This window comes from Littorina saxatilis, unplaced genomic scaffold, assembly GCF_037325665.1.
Source record: "Littorina saxatilis isolate snail1 unplaced genomic scaffold, US_GU_Lsax_2.0 scaffold_1190, whole genome shotgun sequence".
In the NCBI taxonomy this organism is placed as follows: domain Eukaryota; kingdom Metazoa; phylum Mollusca; class Gastropoda; order Littorinimorpha; family Littorinidae; genus Littorina; species Littorina saxatilis.
Window position 1 is genome coordinate 1 of NW_027128430.1, and position 18,663 is coordinate 18,663.

The window sequence follows — 18,663 nt, forward strand, 5'->3', positions numbered from 1 at the left end:
AATAAACAAATAAGAAATGGGTAGAAAATGAATGTGAAAACTGACTTTGATTGTTGATCAGTATTTTCTATACCACTAACAAATAATCTACTTACACATAGCTGTTTGGCAAATGTATGTTGCATGGGACACACTGACATGAAAGTGGAAGATGTTTTTCCCTCTAGAGAAACTACATATCAAGTTACACTTTTTGTGCTCTTCCATTCCAGTTGGCAATCAATTGTTAACGCATGTTATTAGAAAAAATAGAACGAAAACAGATTAGATAGAATGAAAAATGTACTGGTGATGTCATTTGGGACATACTGACATGAAAACGTCACCTTTTGTCATTGTCTCAAATATCTCTTAAACGAGTTGGAATTTTTTAATGAGCTTTTAGAAATGCCTCAGACACCTACAAAGCTTTCATCTCCTAAAAGCTCATTAAATTTCAGGGATAATTAATTAATTAATTAATTAATTAATGGTCAAATTTAGACTACACACGGAAGCATTCGTGGGGACGTGCGGACCCATACTTCTCAAAGAAGGAAAAGCGTGTATACCCTTCCGAGGCACTCGTGGGTCCATGCGGACCCATACTTCTCAAAGAAGGACAATTGTGCAAACCCTTCCGTGGCACTCGTGGGGCCATGCAGACCCATAATATTTTACCAAATACCCTGTGCAGTCTAAATTTGACCATTAATTAATTAATTAATTATCACTGAAATTTAATGAGCTTTTAGGAGATGATAGCTTTTTAGGTGTCTGAGGCATTTCTAAAAGCTCATTAAAAAATTCCAACTCGTTTAAGAGATATTTGCATCAAACACCCTTCTGTGTCCGCACGGACCCACGAGTGCCACGGAAGGATATGCATATTTTTCTTTCTTTGAGAAGCATGGGTCTGCACGGCCCCACGAGTGCCACGGAAGGATATGCACATTTTTCCTTCTTTGAGAAGCATGGGTCTGCACGGCCCCACGAATGCGTCCGTGTGTAGTCGATAACGAGTGCCGGCGAAGGTTAATGGCTGAATAACAATGAGTTCCTTTATACGTTGGATTGGGCAAGCCATATATGACTAAGTGCCAAAAGGTGCGCACGAAAAGCGGACAAAGGGGCTAAAAAATAAAAGTTGACAAACACGACTGATATTGTGATTTTTGTTAAGACAACAGATGCTGGAACCCAATTACGAAAAGAAAAGATAAATTTACCCAAATGATTTTACAAATAACGATAATTTTGTTCGTTATATCATTCAAAACGGCACTGAGTCATAGCATTAAGGTTATCTCGCACGTTTTTAAAGCTAGGGCTTTGAAACTTGGCACACAACCAAAGTATAATGACCTCCAGGTATGGTGCACATCACACTAAACAACATTGAATTTCAAGGTCACAGCGAGGTTAAATTTCCTTTGCAAACTGGAAAATTGTCGTTGTCACGTCTTACATGTTTTAATACTAGATCAGTTAGACTTTACATACTTCACATACTTTCAGCATTTTTATAAAACCTCATTAAAAGTGACCTGCTTGTTAATCTTTGTCAAAGTTCAAGGTCACAGCGGGGTCACATCTGGTCCAAATGTGGAATATTTTCAATTTATTCAGCGCGTTTATAGCACGAGCTTTGAAAATACACACAGTTCTAGTGTATAATGTTCACACACGATTAAAGTCTGGTTGAAAAAGTCAAGGTCACAGCAGGGTCGCGTTGAGGTCAAACATATACATTTTTCAATGAGGTTTTCTCATATGTTTTTGAAGCTAGGGCCTTGAAACTTGGCACACTACGCAAGTTAAATTAAACCTCATCAAATTCCAAGGTCACAGTAAGGTTAAAGATCCTTTAAGGATATTTTCTAAAAAAGGTGACCGCCTGGTTAATGTTTGTCAAATTTCAAGGTCACAGCAGTGCCATCTGGCTTAAACTTTGAAAAATTGTCAATTTCTTCAACTAGTTTTATAGTGTTTGAAGTCATTCACACATGATGAAAGTCTGGTTGATAAAATCAAACGTCAAGGTCGCAGCGGGGTCGCATTGAAGTCAGACACATACAATTGTCATTTTCACGAACGCCTTTTAAGCAACACCTTTGAAACTTCACACATTCCAAAGTTTTGATGTTGTTTGGTTATAATCAAAGTGTGGTCAATTTCCATGATTGAGAGCATTCAGAGGGGTCAAGTTGAGGTCACACAAAAGAGATTAAATTGTCGACACAACAGATGAGACTGGCTACCACTGTTTATTTTAATACACTTTTATGCAAATTTTAAATTGTGTTCAACCATATACACCAAACTCACCCAAACTCCTGAAACATCCAAGAAAAGGAAAAATGTGTCCAAGCAAGGAAAAACGCCATTTCTTCAAAGGCTGGAATAACTACAGAGGCAGCCGCGTCATTACACACAATGCAATTACGTCATACATCATACATTTCTATGAGTCATGTTGAATGGAATGGTGGCATGTGCCTCTATTCTAGCTAACAACAAAGCTGAAAAAATGAATATTATCTGTTTGTTTTGTTTGTTTTACCCGTACGAGACCTTTCTGTGACCTTGACATGTGACAAGGATCTACCTTAACTTCTTTAAGTCGGAGTTGAGAGTTGTGTGATGTTTGAAGGCTCTCCCTTTAAAAAAAAACTGAGATAATGATGCATTTTCGTGTTTTTGATTTGCCCATGTGACCTTGAGATTCGACAAAGGTCAACAAGACTTTAACCGTGTATGGAGGCTATTAAGCCCAAAAATGTGAACTTTCAAGGTTCTTGCTTTGAAAAACTCTGAGAAAAAGGTTATGTTTTTTTTTTACCCACACGAGACCCTGCTATGACCTTCACATTTCTCAAGGATCAACCTTGAATTCTCCATGTTGAACAATCATTAAGCAAAAGCGTTGTTTGAAGTTTGAAGGTTCTAGCTTCAAAAATCTCTGAAAAAATATGTTTCATCCGTTTTCTGAACCACATGTGACCCAGCCGTGACCTTGAAATCTGACAAGGGTCAACAAGACTTTTACCATGCATGGGGGCGATTAAACCCCAAATGTGTGTGAAGTTTCAAGGTTTCAACTTAAAAAACGTCTGAGAAAAATATACATTTTCCTTTTTGGACAATGTGTTGCACGCAAGACAACACGACAAACGCTCGTGTTATCATTCTTTTACTTTAAGGTCGACTTGCGTGCCCGCTCTTTCGCTAATCTCAATTAAAATTCATCTTAGAAGTTCGGTTTTATTACGCTTTTAATTAAGAAGATTAAACTAAGACAACAAATAGTTAGTTTTACCCATTAAACTCGATAAGGTAGTGACATTTTATGTTGAACGCAAGAAGGTGTCGCACGCAAGATCTGAAAAGATGTTGACGACATAATTTCAACACTTGATAGCGCAATCGTGGTTCGTGATTTCTTCACAAATTTTGAACACAGAATGTGTCACGTGGTTCCGTAAATGAAGTAGATCTTTGTACATGTAAATTTTGTTTTTAAAAGAAAATAACCGTTAATTACCGAACATTTTGTCGCACGCAAGATATGACGAAATTTTCAAATCGTTTTCAAAAATGCTGTTCAAAAGTTCTGCAGTCTTTGCTGGATTACTTGAAAGACAGCAGTTTGATACACCGTTATCGCTTGACGTGTCGACATCAATTCCAGAGTTTTTGAAAAAGAAATTTAGTAAATATCTGCGATTGAAAAATGTATGCCGTGATGACGAATCATCTTGCGTGCGACACCTTAAAATTCGGTTATCGAAAAAAAAAAATTCTCTCGAGATTTAGATTTGACGTTTGGTCTCGTCTGTAAAGCGATGTTTCAGGCATTCAATCAAACTAAATGCAATTCATTTGTGCTTCTTGTTATTTTTCTGTGGCATATTCAAAACACGAGGTATCACGATGTCCTTTTTCAGATGGCCGGTTTTGGCGTTATTTTTGACTTTAAACAAAGATAACTTCAAAACCGTTCAAGTCAGACACACGAAATTATGTCCACTATCTTTTCGCACATTCATCCACACACACACCAATTTTCAGCAGACACACGTTTTTAGAAACATTTTTATTGTAAAACAAAGTCGTCTTCTGTTCTGTGAGCACCTTTTGGCACTTAGTCATATATATATATATATATATATATATATATATAAATATATCTAGCATCAATAAACCTAAAAATACACTAAGGTCTTTTTCAAAAACAATAGTCTGTTTTAAAAACTTTCAGCAATTTTCAACCTTATAAATCTATACTATAGATACATGAAAAGAAATTTGGTCAGACAATGAGACATGGGATTCAGAAAAAGTGATAATTAAGGAGAAAAAAAGTGGGGGTCTGGGGGCCGCAGAAGGCCCCCAGTAGGGTCCAGGGGGCAAAGCCCCCAGAAGCTGAAGGTTTTTAGTATTTTAGACACACAAAAATGGCCCTGAAATGCATATTTCAGCTTAATCATAGCCCCCTCCCTTTCTCTTCCTTCCCATGTTTCTCAAATTAATTTTACGCTAAGACTCAAAATAAGGAGGAGAAAGAGAGAGAGAGAGAGAGAGAGGCGGGGATGGGGGGGGGGGGGGGGGGGGGGGTGGTGGCGTGTGACGGTGTGGTTTCAATGTTCTTACCTCGTCGGTGCCAAACGACCCCAGTGACTGATTACACGACTGGGTTTTCAGGATAGTCAGGTGCTTGTTGCTTTTCAAGTGGCTTTTGAGGGCAGTCTTTCCATTGGAACCGTAGTTGATAACATTAACATCGTTGCACAAAGTGCACTAAGTTTTTCCCGGCAAGTTGATTTTAGCAAAAGCATCGCCAACTTTCAGTTTCACGTCTTGTGTCTTCTGGCCTTTCTCGTATTTCCAGCTCAATGATACAACTTCATCGAGCCAGTCGAATCTCCAGAGATTTTTCTTGTACTTCTGCTGGTCAATTTCCCGGGATAGAACGGTTTCGTCTCGCTTTAGCTTCCTCATCATTTTGGCAAGTGGCTCGAAGCGATGTAAAAATGGCGCCGAATCATTCTCATACGGTATGCTTTAGCTTATACTGAATCCCCGATAGCTACGTTGAAACGGTGACTGTAGGAGACAAAGATATGACGGCTTACTAGCGCCAAAACTAAAAATTAGTAATTAACCCGTGAAAGTTACTAATTTTCACGAGAAAATTACAATTCTGACGTGAAAATTAGCAATTTTCACGTGTTAATTACTAATTTTCTAGTGTTAATAACTAATTTTCAAGTGTTAATGTCTAATTTTCAGTTTTGGCTCGCTTCCTGACGGCTTACTAGTGCCAAAACTAAAAATTAGTAATTTTCACGCGTTAATTACTAATTTTCTTGTACCTCGTGACTGTGGGGGCTCAATGCGCATGCGCGACTGTTTCACCTGCCAGAGCAAAACATCCTTCGATTCGAAACTTTTCTGGTCCATAGTTCTTTAAATTAACACTAAGAGCTGAGCGCATGTGTAGATAACCGTGACATACAACTGTCTGTCCGAAAACTTGTTGAATAACGAATTCTATCGAAAGATATTTGTGAAAGTGTGCGAGTCTCGATGAAGAGATCCGTCTGCTAGTCGTCGGACCTTTTGCACATGTCCGACCGGCCGCCATTTTTCCTCTCTCGGTTCGAACATTTTCGGATTGATTGTCCTTCCCTAATACACTTTTAAGCAAATGTATGAGTGTGGTAGTGGAAACAAATATGAAGTACAGCTGTCTGCCTGACAACTTGTCGATTAAGGAATTATATTGAAAGATATCTGTGAAAGTGTGAGACCACAGCCGATCAAAAGTCCGTCTGCTACGAACAGCTTCGATTCGAAAGTTTTCGGGGTCGATTATTCTTTTCTAAGATACCCAAAACAACTTTTAGGATAGCGCTATTGTAGAAAACAGTGACATGCATCTTCCCGTCGAATAACTTGCTCGATAAGGCCTTCTGTTAAAAGATATTTTAGAAATAGTTTGAGAGTGATGTTTGCCGGACGTTGAAGCCTCTCAGTGCGGACTCTTAAAATCCGACTACTGTGACCGAAAACGAGGCAAAAATGAAAATTAGTAATTAACACTGTTAATTACTAATTTTCACGTGAAAACGATAACCCTAGGTTTTGGCACAAGTAAGCCGTCATACAAAGACACAGAGCGCGTTCCCATACGGATCGACCAGCAACAGTCTGACCGTTTTAGGAACCAACCGTTCAAGAATAGTATGGAATGGAGCGTCGCGATCAGCGGACCGGCCGAAAAACTTGGGTCTTTACCTACATATACCCCAACATTTTCTCAGCGGATTTGCACGAATCTCAAGAATGATCCCTGGAGCCTAAAAATTTACGGAATTCCGTAATTTTACGGAAGAATCCCATGTCTGTTTGGTGCAATTAAACAGGTAACCTAATGGCAAATCATTGTGTAAAACTTTCTTTACAACTTTCTTTCACAAAGTGTACATATTTGTTTGTTTTTTTTAGCAATATTGTTTTCGTGGTGCAGTACCTGTGTTTAAAAATAATAAAATACACAGCGGACATAATTTCGCTTTATTTGAATGACTTTCCACTTTACAAAGATTGGTTTAGAATTAGAGCGCAGATTTAAACCAATTTGAAAAAAACAGTTGCTTATACCTTCTACCATGCTTGGTACTTTGAACAAACTTTATGATTGTTTTTGAGGCTTTCATTGTTGCCGCCCAATGCTGCTCAGTGCAAATTAACTTTTTTGAAGGCGAAGTGTCTGCACCCAGACACATCCTTACTCTGAGGTCTCAAAGCAAACCCGCAAATTGAGGCACACCTCCCAACGCCATGCAAGATATTGCAGATTTATTGCACGATTACGTGGCTGGAGCGGATAGGGCAAGTAGCCTAATAAGTTTACAATTTAAAACGAATGCTTCTTTCATTGACAAAAGCAGTAATCATGTGTCAAAACACTGGATCGGCTTTGGAATGCGCTTGTAAATAAAAGTAGACAATGAATTTTTCTTGTGATTCCACTGACCAATCTGCTTGTAGTCTGGACAATCAAGCGTACAAAATATGGCAAAATCGTATGGGTTCACAGGTCTGCTATACACTTCAGGTTTGGGGTGTCCACAAGCTAACTTTTTTTTTACTCGAGCATGTTGGCAACGAACTGGAGAACATCTGACCATGTTGATCGGTGGGTGGCCCACTCCGAGGGTCAATGCGCTCCGTTAGTTGCACGAGCTGTTCCTCAGAGAGGGGGCAAGCCGTGGCAGGCACATCCTAACGACTGTCTGGCAAAGGATGGTCCTCGATTATCGATTGAAGGCTTCTCCCTTTCCAGAAGTCCTGTACTGCTGTGGATGTGCTGGCTCGTCTCTCCAGCATCCCCCTGAAGAAGAGCTGCAGGGGAGTTCTGTTGCGCTCTGTCCTCAGGGGTTGGTGGTTCTTCTGTTCCACAATCCACTGTAGGGACCGGTTCAGCCTGGGCAGAAAAACATAGTGGAGGGCCCACAAGTGAATGGGATTGTCCATGTTCAGTATCCCCAGACCACCTTCTGCCTGTGGTGTTCCCATTGCAGTAAACAGGTCATGGTAAGGGTTCACCACATCTTTCCAGACGTCGAGCCAGAGACGCTCGATCCTTTGGTTATGGTCACTGCGGCCTTGCATCGCACTGCCTCTCCCTTCTCCCCGGTGTTCATTCATGAGGGCGACGACATCCAGATTCTCGCCACCATGGTCCATGCGGACTCTTGACGGGAGTCCAAAGCGTTGGGTTCCACCCAAAAACAGATCCCGAACGGTCTCTGACCTGTTGTTTCGGTGGCATGGAGGAAGGTAGTGGCCCGGCTAAAGCCATCGATTGCCCCATGAATCACCATTTTCCACCTGCAATATAACAAACAGAGATCCGTTTCCATATGTGATTTCACCACACAAATTCTGATTAAAGAGTTATTGGGAAATAAGTACAGGTAACATGCTCAGTAAATATTAAAAAGTAATGGTCAAAGTGCTTTTTCATGACCGAGAATCAAGACCATTATTTTTAATATATATCATTGAGAAAAGGTGTGTAACCCATTTAATCCACCTTTCTTCAATTTTGCAAAGAAATAAATCAAGAAAAGCAATTGCTTTATATGACTTTTCTTCGTCATGTCCATAAGCCTTAAGGGTCTTGTAGGTCTTAAAAGGAGGATTCCACTAACTGCTGGGACTCTAAAATTTGATAAAAATAAGCAAAATTTTGGTAATGTCTGCTGGTTAATAACACATACAATTCAGTGAAATTTAATAAAAATAACTGAGAAAACCGCAATGTAAAGCTTTTACAAACTTGACCCCACTGTGACCCCAAAATGTGACAGGGATCAACCAAACTAGGGTCACGTAGGTAGATGATCAAATCCTTCAAGTGTTCAAAGTTTCAAAGCTCAAGCTTCAAAAACACCTGAGATAACATCAATGTTAAGATATTTTGATTCGAACATGACCCCCTGTGACCCCAAAACTTGACGAAGGTCAATCTTCTTCTTCTTCAGCGTTCGACGATGGCTGTGTCTAGATTCTTTGGCCCGTGATGTTGACGAAGTGGGCTGTGACGAAGGTCAATCAACCTTATGTCGTCTTCTTCTTCTTATGCGTTCGTGGGCTGAAACTCCCACGTGCACTCGTGGTTTGCACGAGTGGAATTTTACGTGTATGACCGTTTTTACCCCACCATTTAGGCAGCCATACGCCGCTTTCGGAGGAAGCATGCTGGGTATTTTCTTGTTTCTATAACCCACCGAACTCTGACATGGATTACAGGATCTTTTTCGTGCGCACTTGGTCTTGTGCTTGTGTGTACACACGGGGGTGTTCGGACACCGAGGAGAGTCTGCACACAAAGTTGACTCCGAGAAATAAATCTCCCGCCGAACGTGGGGACGAACTCACGCTGACAGCAGGCAACTGGATACAAATCTAGCGCGCTACCGACTGAGCTACATCCCCGCCCACAATCTTATGTCAAGTTGGTAGATTATCAAAACCTAGAAGTGTGCGTACTATTAACCCTTACACCGGTGCAATTCTGTAACACATGTTACATAGCCACTGGTGAATTAACAGAGAGAAACATAACAAAAAACAGTCATATAGGTTTTCGCATCAATGGGAGGTAATCGGAACCGACCAAACAGACTGAGCCAATAGCGCGACATATGTCGTGACAACCAGGTGACAGTATACGTAAAGTGTCGCGACAACCAGCCTAAGGGTTAAAGCTCTAGCTAAAAACACATCTGAGATAACATCAACGTTAAGTTTTTATTAAACGAACATGACCCCGCTGTGACCCCAAAATTTGATGAGGGTCAACGAAACTGGGGTCACTTCGTGAAATCATCAAACCCTAAAAGTGTGCAAAGTTTCAGAGGTCTAGCTGTATAAACTTCTGAGATAACAGCTCAACGTTACATTTTTTGTCCTTGGACAGACAGACAGCCTGCCCACAGCACACATAATTATTTTGATCAAGTATTATTCACTCAGCCAGTCTACCTGCACAAGCATGTGATTAATCCATGGTTGAAGAGTTCTGTGAAAATTGCGCAATTCTGCAAACTCTTTATAGCAGTTAATTTAATTTCGAATAAAATAAAGTACATAGTTGTTCTGCTAAGACGATAAGGCAAATATTTTTGCGTTCTTTTCATGTTTAAGTATCTCGGGAAAAAAAGTTCTATTTATGAAGTGAAATATAATTGACCTACAGATTACTGTCTTTTTATTTGTACAAATGCAAAATGGGAACAACTCTATTTTCTACACAAAATATGAGAGTTACTTGCCTTGAGACCTTGTGTCTGGTACAACGTAGATTTTGATTTAGAAAACAACCAAACTTATGGATCTTATATTGGATTCTGTGTGTTGAAACCTGAAATGAATAGTGTAAATGCAGTATGTATGAGCTCTTTCCTCTTTCGAATATTTGAGCATTCAGAACTTTTCAGTCACCAAGCAGTGACCACACAGTGTGGTTTCTCAACCTATGAGCTATCGAGGATTCAGACTGGTTGCTGGGTGGTTATTTGTTAGGACTAGGTAGCTTGGTATTCACCGAAAAGTATTCCCCCCTCTGCTTATTTCTCTGTTAACTTGAAGGGGTGTTTATTGTTAAAAAAACCACAAAGCAACCAAATTTAAATAACCACCCAGTAGAAATGGTAAGGTATAACCAGAATATGTTTTGTATTCCGTGGGGAAATCATCAATGGACCAGTCTTTCATTACATATCCAGAAAATGACAAAATAAAAAGAAAAGAAAAGAAAATACTTGCACACGACTCACCTTCGTTACCCACCTACCCCTTAGAAGACGCCCTTCCTTTTACGATCCCAAACAAGACATTTTCAAGACCCTGTTTCATAGCTGCCAACCCCTGTGAAGCCCAAAGAGTAGCATTTTGGAACTTTCACCCAATGTCAGAGTTGCAATTGGTGTTTATAAGCATAGCACTCGCATAATCTTAAATTTGAATCGCAAGCCCGCATTTAAAATGCCATCAAAAACGTTTGTAAGATTCTGAGAGCTCTACGACATTACAACCGTCTAAACATAGTTCAATGTCACACGCTTTCCTTCTTTGCCACTACTAAAGCAAACGTATGCAAGATTGTATGTTACACGCTTTAGGAGCATGGCAAGAACGGATTCAAACTCAAAATCGTCACTCCAAAAAAACATAAAATGCACACACGACTTTTATTTCTCCTGCTGTTATCGTTTCTTCTCTTTACAGATTCTTCAACGCTCAGAATACTGAAAACGGCACCCCAGACGACAGTACTGTTTCCATACGCGAATTTAAGTTCCCTTGGAAAGTGGTTCGCTCAGGAGGCCTGTTTGTCTGACACTATAAGGACAGAGTTGTGAACATAGATGACAAAGATTCCGGAATGAACAAACATTTTGCGGATGCAGACACAGAAAGACGTCATGAAGAATGAGATGCTTCAAAAGATACAGACTGTGACGATGACTGTGACGTCATTCCCATATAACGAGACGTCATTCACAGTTGTTCGGCCACTTCCGTCAAAAAGTAGATTTAGACAATCAACGTAATCTCGTGTGGAAGAAAACGTCTGTCACACAACCAAGTCGGAATAGCAGGTATTATTACCTATACACGCAAAGTCTGTCGAATTCTTCGGCAAAAATCGTTGAAAATGATTTGCCCGCATCGGCGTGGAACTTGCACCATAATCTTCACCACCCTTACGTTTCCCCGTTTTTATCCTGTCTCCCTCCAGTTTCCACTTCTAACACCGTCACTGTGCACAGCTTACAACTTAACAAGTGCATTGCATATATTCTAATCAAATTCACAATTGGCGCATAGAGTCACCGGAAATGCGAATGCTTGCAATAAAATTCACGATTTGCTAAGCAAGTCACGTGGACAATATCGAGTCATAACGGAGTGGTTCCCAGCCATCGGTACTCGACTAGTTATGCAATGTTCATTGTTGATTGTCAAGCAATAAGTGAACATTTTGCACGCTTGTCATTTTTATTTTTTATTTTAGCGTAGCAGCTCAGGGCTTAGAGTAGCAGCGTAGCAATTCCTGCAAAATCGGAGCATGCTGCGCCAAAATCGTAGCAATTGGCAGGTATGCTGTTCTCTAAGATATTCTGCTCATAACCTCTGTAAGTTTACCCCCATTATAAGACCTTATTATCTCAGGGTTATGTAGGTCTTAAAAGAAAGATTCCAGCGTCATAAAATAATGTTTAAGAGAATTCCTTATGCCACCTGTATCAATCCACTCAAATTCCATGTTCAAACTGGCACAACCCCTAACATCCTCCCCACCACCGGACACACTCAACATTCACCAAATTTTTAAAAAGGATTTTTTTGTGCCCAGTGTATGTATTTGTAGCTGTACTCACGATATCAACTTGTGGTATCCGTCTAGATGCCAGAGAGCGTTTGGTCCTGATACTTGGTACAGACGACGTCTCGTGGGCCTCAACGCCAAAGCTCTGACAGCTACTCCACCAGGATCAACCCGCTGGATGGCTCCCCGTACTCTGTGCCTTTGTGGAGCGTGTAAGAATACAACTTATTACACTAACGTGACATACCACTCATGTCATAACAATACCATTCACTCTACATTGCATGTGTAAAGAGGTCTTGTCTGACAAGGACCTGATTTTTCACTGCCTCCAATACCGAAACAAGCGTCCTTCTTTGAACACTCGGAAGAATTTTAAGAACGTAAACACCACACCAGTGACATTTCCTTGCTTTGACATTAAAGATTACACGAGGCATTCGGAGAGATCCAGGTTCAATTTTTAAGCTTCTTCAATCTGGGCGCTTCGACAAAGGGACATTTACAGCAATGAACATGCAACAGTATGTACAGGGTCCCCACTGGTTTTTAGAAACAAAATTCCATGACTTTTCCATGAGCCTCAATAACATTTTCCATGACTAGATCCACAGGTCGCCATTTCCGAACACGCAAACTTTTTACATCTTGTCACTGCCAGTTTTGACACTGGCTTGCTTTGCACTGAATTTGAGTCAGTTTCTACGCAGTGTCTCTTTGACAAGCAAGTCAAGCATTTGCTACGCAGTCAGATTATCGGTAATGTTTGCTGGTCCTGTCATTTCACTAAACTGGACCAGCCACTGTTTGTATCCATCTGCACTTTCGTAAATTCCGTTTCATAACCGTCACTAACACTGTGACTTGACGAACTGTCATTTTTTTCACCGCGATACACAGTTCATTGCGAAGATCTTCCTTGGTAATTCGTTCCAATTCCGCATACTTTTTGTTGTCAAGAAACAACTCGAAAGAAAGCTGGCGTGCTAAAGGTTAATTTTTTTTCTTTCTTATTTATGTTAAATTCCATGACTTGAATTGAAATTCCATGACTTGAATTGAAATTCCATGACTTTCCAGGCCTGGAAAATTAAAAATCAAATTCCATGACTTTCCATGACCTGTACGAACCCTGTATGTAGGATAAACAGAATACTACATGGCTTCCTGTTTGATACCAGTTTTACACTAGTGTTTTGAAATATTGTTCGCAGTTTAATATTTAAAAGCACAACTTGTGTAAAACTGGTATTTCATAGGAAACCATATAGTATTCTCTATGTGGACAACAATGTCACAGGCTTACCCACTAAAGTTCTTTAGGAGCTTCTGACATATTTGCCTTAAAAACAACATGCAAAATAACTTGTGGAATCCAAAAGCACCATGCCGCATTAGTGGCCCAATTAGAGCTGCAGACTATTACGCTTTCGATGTAGCATGCTACTTGTAAAACAGAAAATGCTACTTCGTTATACAGACACTCTACAATGTTCATTTGTTCCTGCTGCTGTTTTCTTGTCTGAACACAGTTATTGCAACATTTGTGTCTTGACATATAAACATGTAGGTGCAGTGGATTATAAGATGATGCAATACTTAAAAGATAAACACCATTTGCTACACTATAAATTCAAGATTGCTACACATGAAGCTTCATAGGGGCTGACAGCTCTGCATCATACACCAGCACATAAATCTTACTGACTGAGTTGATGTGTATTTACACATTGCACACCTCCCACATTGAAGTAAACAATTGAATATCTTCAGTTAATCGAAGTACACTTAAAGATGAAGTTCTCTCCATAGGAATACTGTGCATCACCCTTGCATGTAAGTGAACTCAAAGTACTATGTGAACAGAACAGAACCAATTCTGGTCTGTTTGCAACCGCATGAACGCAGGAAAGAGATCATTGTCAGATTGAATTACAATTAACATTGACACGCTTCCATTTGAAACTTTTCAGTTGTCATTGTGGATTGACGCCCCGGGCCCCAGATCCTGCGTTTAACTTTATCCTCGACGAACAAAACAACAGGCACCAATTGGGTGGCCGCCTCACCTGTGATTGTGTTGACCAGGTTGGCAACCGAGCCAGACAGGGTAGAATTGCTGGTACCGGTTGTCATCGATCCCGATGTTGAGGCGATGGCCTCACGATCACCCGAAACAGCTTCTTGCAGACGTTGGTTGTCTTTCTGGAGCGAGACAATGGCCACTTGGCAGGTCTCTTGCCGCTCCCCCAGCCTGCGTAGTTCTGCCAATACCGCGGCCAAAGCAGTGGCGCTTTCTTCCCCTCCTGCTGTGGCTGACTCAAACCCACCGGGTTGTCGCTGCGAGGCTGTCTGGTTGCTGGCCCTCGGCCGACCTGCAGCGGCTCGGGTCACTTCGGCTACCCGCCTTGACGCTGCCCTCCTGGGAGGCATATTCCTGTGCATAAAAAACAGGATATGTGAACACAGCCTTATTTGTCAGATTACTGAGAATTACACATAGGCCTTGAACTTGTCTGCTGCTCCTTGCAGGAGTTAACAACTCCTTCACTGTTCAGCCTGTAAAAGGTGTTTAATATCCCATACTTCTGAAGTTGTCACCAGATTTTGGGAGTCTGAAATACAAACCAAAGAAATTGATTAAAATCTGGCCCAAAGTACTTCAAACCAATTGTGTTTTCTGTGTCAAACTCAAATCCTGGCACCCAGTACCCCCACCAAACGAGTTTGGAATCTCTGAGGCTCAATACATTTATGACAAACAGAACACCAACAGGAAATTACATCATGGTTCTCTGAACTGTCACACACCAACATAATACCTGGCTAACAAATCCACATACTAATGTTGGAATCTCTGAGGCCCTATAGCTTAATTTGACAAAAAGAACAACAGCGAACCATGTTTTCTGATTCTCTGAAAAATCAGCCCCACCATGAAATATTACCTAGCCCACGGTACATGTACTTTAACCAAAATAGTGTTTGTAATCTGTGAGGCACCAGCCAACACAAGTGACAACAGTACCTCCACATGAAATATTACCTAGCCCACAGTACCACAATCAAAATAAATTTGGAATCTCCTAGGCAAAATAACAGGTGATTGACAAAACAGTACTTCCACAGGAACCAATATTTCCTGATTCACTGAAATGACAAACACCCGAGGTAATTGACATACAGTACCCCCACAGGAACAAATATTCTGATTCTCTGAATTGACAAACGCTCACATGAAAAGGCATCGTAACACCAACATGTTCATCAGAATCTCACCTGAAAATTATTTCCAAGTACTCTGGAAAAACACTGATCCATACTATCCACCAACACAGAAACATACTGTTGAAACATGTCACGATATCTTGATTTGACAGAACACTCAACAATCGTGTTGATCGCCATTCCACCTTGAACTGGTTTTTAGACAAGGGACATCATCCACAACGAGCCTGTCATAAACTCGAGTTACTTCCCATCTACCGATCTGGTTGACCCCATTTAGAGCCGTCGATTTATAATGCCACCCACCCGCATCAAACAAGAAAGAAAATGTAAACAATTTGAAGATTCCCTGTTCCTATACCCGTGCTTTGTAAGCTGATCAGTCAAAACGCACAATGCAACCTGACCCGGCTACAACACTATTTAATCACACAAAAACCGACTGTGTTTATCGCCTGACGAAGGGACTTGTACAACCTGGCCTGTCCTGACGTTGCTTGATCTTCTTGATCTTGATATGTTACGCCAACAGGTCCCAAGCTTGGGAATATACGTTTGCTAGATGCACACCATCACCCAGGAAATGACGCTGCAAATTCAGGTAACGTAAACTGTTTTCCAGCGGAAAACATAAAATCATGGTCCCAAAATACAACTCTAGGGGAGTCCACAGTGCCCTGCCGAAGCAACGCATTGACCTCCATAGCTGCGGCGTTGTATGATGGATCGAAACACACACACAGACAGACAGACACACACACACACACCACGACCCTCGTCTCGATTCCCCCCTCTACGTTAAAATATTTAGTCAAAACTTGACTAAATATAAAAACGGTATTACTTAACTTTAAAATCAGAATCTGTGACTGTGAAACATTGGTCCATTTCTCAGTTGTTTTTCAACAGTTTAAAATTCCTTTTTGAAGCTTTACTATTCTAATATTCAGCACAAAAGAGTTACCTGAAGTACTGTCCCCTGTCCTTTCAGACGAGCTTGTATCATTAAGGACCCAGTAAGCTTGTTGGAAGCAGTAATTGGTTCCACCAACGCATCCAACTCTTGATCAGATATCCTGGAATACACCATGCGTTGTACAAGTTTACAAGTAGCATTCCATTTTCCCTGAAAATTGCCAAACACTTTTATTACTTGCGTTGTATCGATAAACGAAGCACAAGTAAGAAACAATAATAAAAGCAAAGAAAATAGCAACACGATATGCAAACATCTAACAAAGCCGAGCAAGCAGAATGACAGGTTTAATGAAAAACAAAGAGGTACCGATTCGGAAACAAGATCGCGATTCTTTCCTTCGCTGCACGACGCAAATCTTCTGTGACCTTTGACCAAACGTAGCTTCCACATTCGATCACCGTGCTCAGCTTAATATTTACAACAGAAAGCCGAGGGGGTGGAATACCGAGATGAACCTACAGAAATGTGCATCCTCAAACCTGACATATTCATCCCAACATTTAATGAACTCCAAAACACAGAAAGTTGCTTTTACACGCCATCTTTGATTGCCACTGCCAGTGGTTATCAAACCGGGACCCGGTACCCGTGTTTCAAAGATCACGCATTGTTTCTTCCATTAAGTCACAAATGAACAAGCAAACAAAACGTTGCTTACCTTCTTAAAACTTCTTCTGGCTCATTACCAGACTGCAACAAATAATTGACGCAATGGCGGGTCTGATCCAGTGGCGTCACCGGAAGTAGTATCTCCACGAGATTGTCGCTTTGCATGTCGTACATTTTCCGATTCAAGTTCTAATTTATTTCACCTGCATTTATTAAATGCAGCTGCATTTAAAAATAAATACAGCTGTATTTAAAAATAATTACACCTGTATCTAAAAGTAATTACAGGTGTATTTATTTTTAAATACAGCTGTATTTACTATTAAATACAGGTGTAATTATTTTTAAATACAGCTGTATTTATTTTTAAATGCAGCTGTATTTAAAAATAATTACACCTGTATTTAATAATAAATACAGCTGTATATATTTTTAAATACAGGTGTAATTATTTTTAAATACAGCTGTATTTATGATTAAATACAGCTGTATTTATCATTAAATACAGCTGTATTTATTTTAAATTACAGCTGTAATAGTTATGAGCCAAACGGCTTTCCATACAAACGTACTGGCGAATCTGATCGTGTATCTTGGCATCAAAGCAGACGACGCTTACGTCACGAATCTGTGCGTACACCACGTAATAACTATGCACTCGCGTGAACAAGAAACTGTCGAGCTTCACAGATGTCGTCGTTGGGTAGTTTTGGGTTTGTTTTACTACCATAGGAGGATTTGTGAACTGTAAATGCACTCAGCTGCAACAAAAACGCAAAACGAAGGCTGTGAGCTGCACTGTGCCTTTAAACCCGATTGGGTTGGATTTCTGTATTTCACTGGTTCAACCGCGGCAGTCCCTGGCCTCTCCTGATTGGTCAACTTGGTCCGCGTTATGAAATCTACATAGAGAAATAGAACTTGTCCCGCAAAGCTTATGATTTTGACATAAGCTCATGTGCAGAGGTGATTGGCGGATCAATTCACTTTGGAGGGGGGGGTTACAAAATGACTGCGAAGATACAAGTTGACGGCGCCGAAGGCGCCTAAGCCTCTAGGGGGGTCCGGGGGCATGCCCCCCCGGAAATTTTTTTTATCCAAAGAAGCAAAATAGAGCTATCTGGTGCATCCTGAGCCAATAAATTACCTCTTTTTTTGGGGGGTGGGGGGGGGGTTACGTAACCCGTGTAACCCCCCCCCCCCCCCCCCAGATCCGCCCTTGGCATTAGCGTAAGGCAAGTGTGACACCCTGCATAACGCAAATATGACAGGGCCTTTAGCCCGTGTCTTGAAACAGCTGAAACACTCTTTTGGGTTGCCGTTTCAATGACAATGTTAACCAAAAAGTTAAAGAAAAAAACCAATGTTCAGTTGCGAAATGACAGCAGATTGAGCATTTAGTCCGGTTTCTATGATACTGGTGGTCCAGTGAACGATACCTTCCGCCTGTGATCAGTGAGAGCAATCCGTTGAAGAACAATTACTCCGCTTGTTCGTCTTCAGGTAAGCTTAAGCTTATTTCCCCTGCCATAAGTTTCCTTGCAGATCTGCAGTCGCGCAGTGAAATGAACTAGTGTCATTGGAAGATTCTTCTCAGTCAATGATCGAAGCACAGTAAGTTCTATGCCGACAAAAGTCACTTTGGGACAACACGACGATTGACTTTATTTATGAGCCCAAAGGCAACGATATCGACAAGAATGTATGCATTTGACATTAAATGAAACTTTACAGACAGTTTGCAACTCACCAAATCTGTCAAAGAACCTTCACTCGTGAAAAACGATGATTTTTATCAGACCGGTATCTGAAACAATCTCTTGGTAACCTGCGTTCCTCCCTCCGTGGCGACGTGACGGCGCACATTTGTTTGTTTGTGGCTCATAACAACACAGTTGAAATTTGTGTGTAAAATAGCATCCATGTGTCCGAATCTGTTCGTTATCTGCGTTCTGATGGT

General features: G+C 40.8%; 1 protein-coding gene across 2 annotated transcripts; it reads right to left on the reverse strand.

The window, feature by feature from the left end:
• Nucleotides 1–6,475: 6,475 nt before the first annotated feature.
• On the reverse strand, nt 6,476–16,976 carry LOC138956782 (uncharacterized). 2 transcript variants are annotated; one of them, XM_070328050.1, is made up of 4 exons: nt 15,167–16,976; nt 13,957–14,324; nt 11,940–12,086; nt 6,476–7,878 (listed from the first exon to the last, which is right to left on the reverse strand). In XM_070328050.1, exons 1-3 carry the CDS (start codon nt 15,229–15,231, stop codon nt 12,040–12,042), a joined length of 480 nt encoding a protein of 159 aa, XP_070184151.1. In that variant the 5' UTR covers nt 15,232–16,976; the 3' UTR covers nt 6,476–7,878; nt 11,940–12,039. The 2 variants fall into 2 exon arrangements, with proteins under 2 accessions (XP_070184151.1, XP_070184152.1); XM_070328051.1 differs by lacking the exon at nt 6,476–7,878 and having other exon boundaries at nt 11,581–12,086; nt 16,080–16,976.
• Between the last annotated feature and the right edge of the window lie 1,687 nt (nt 16,977–18,663).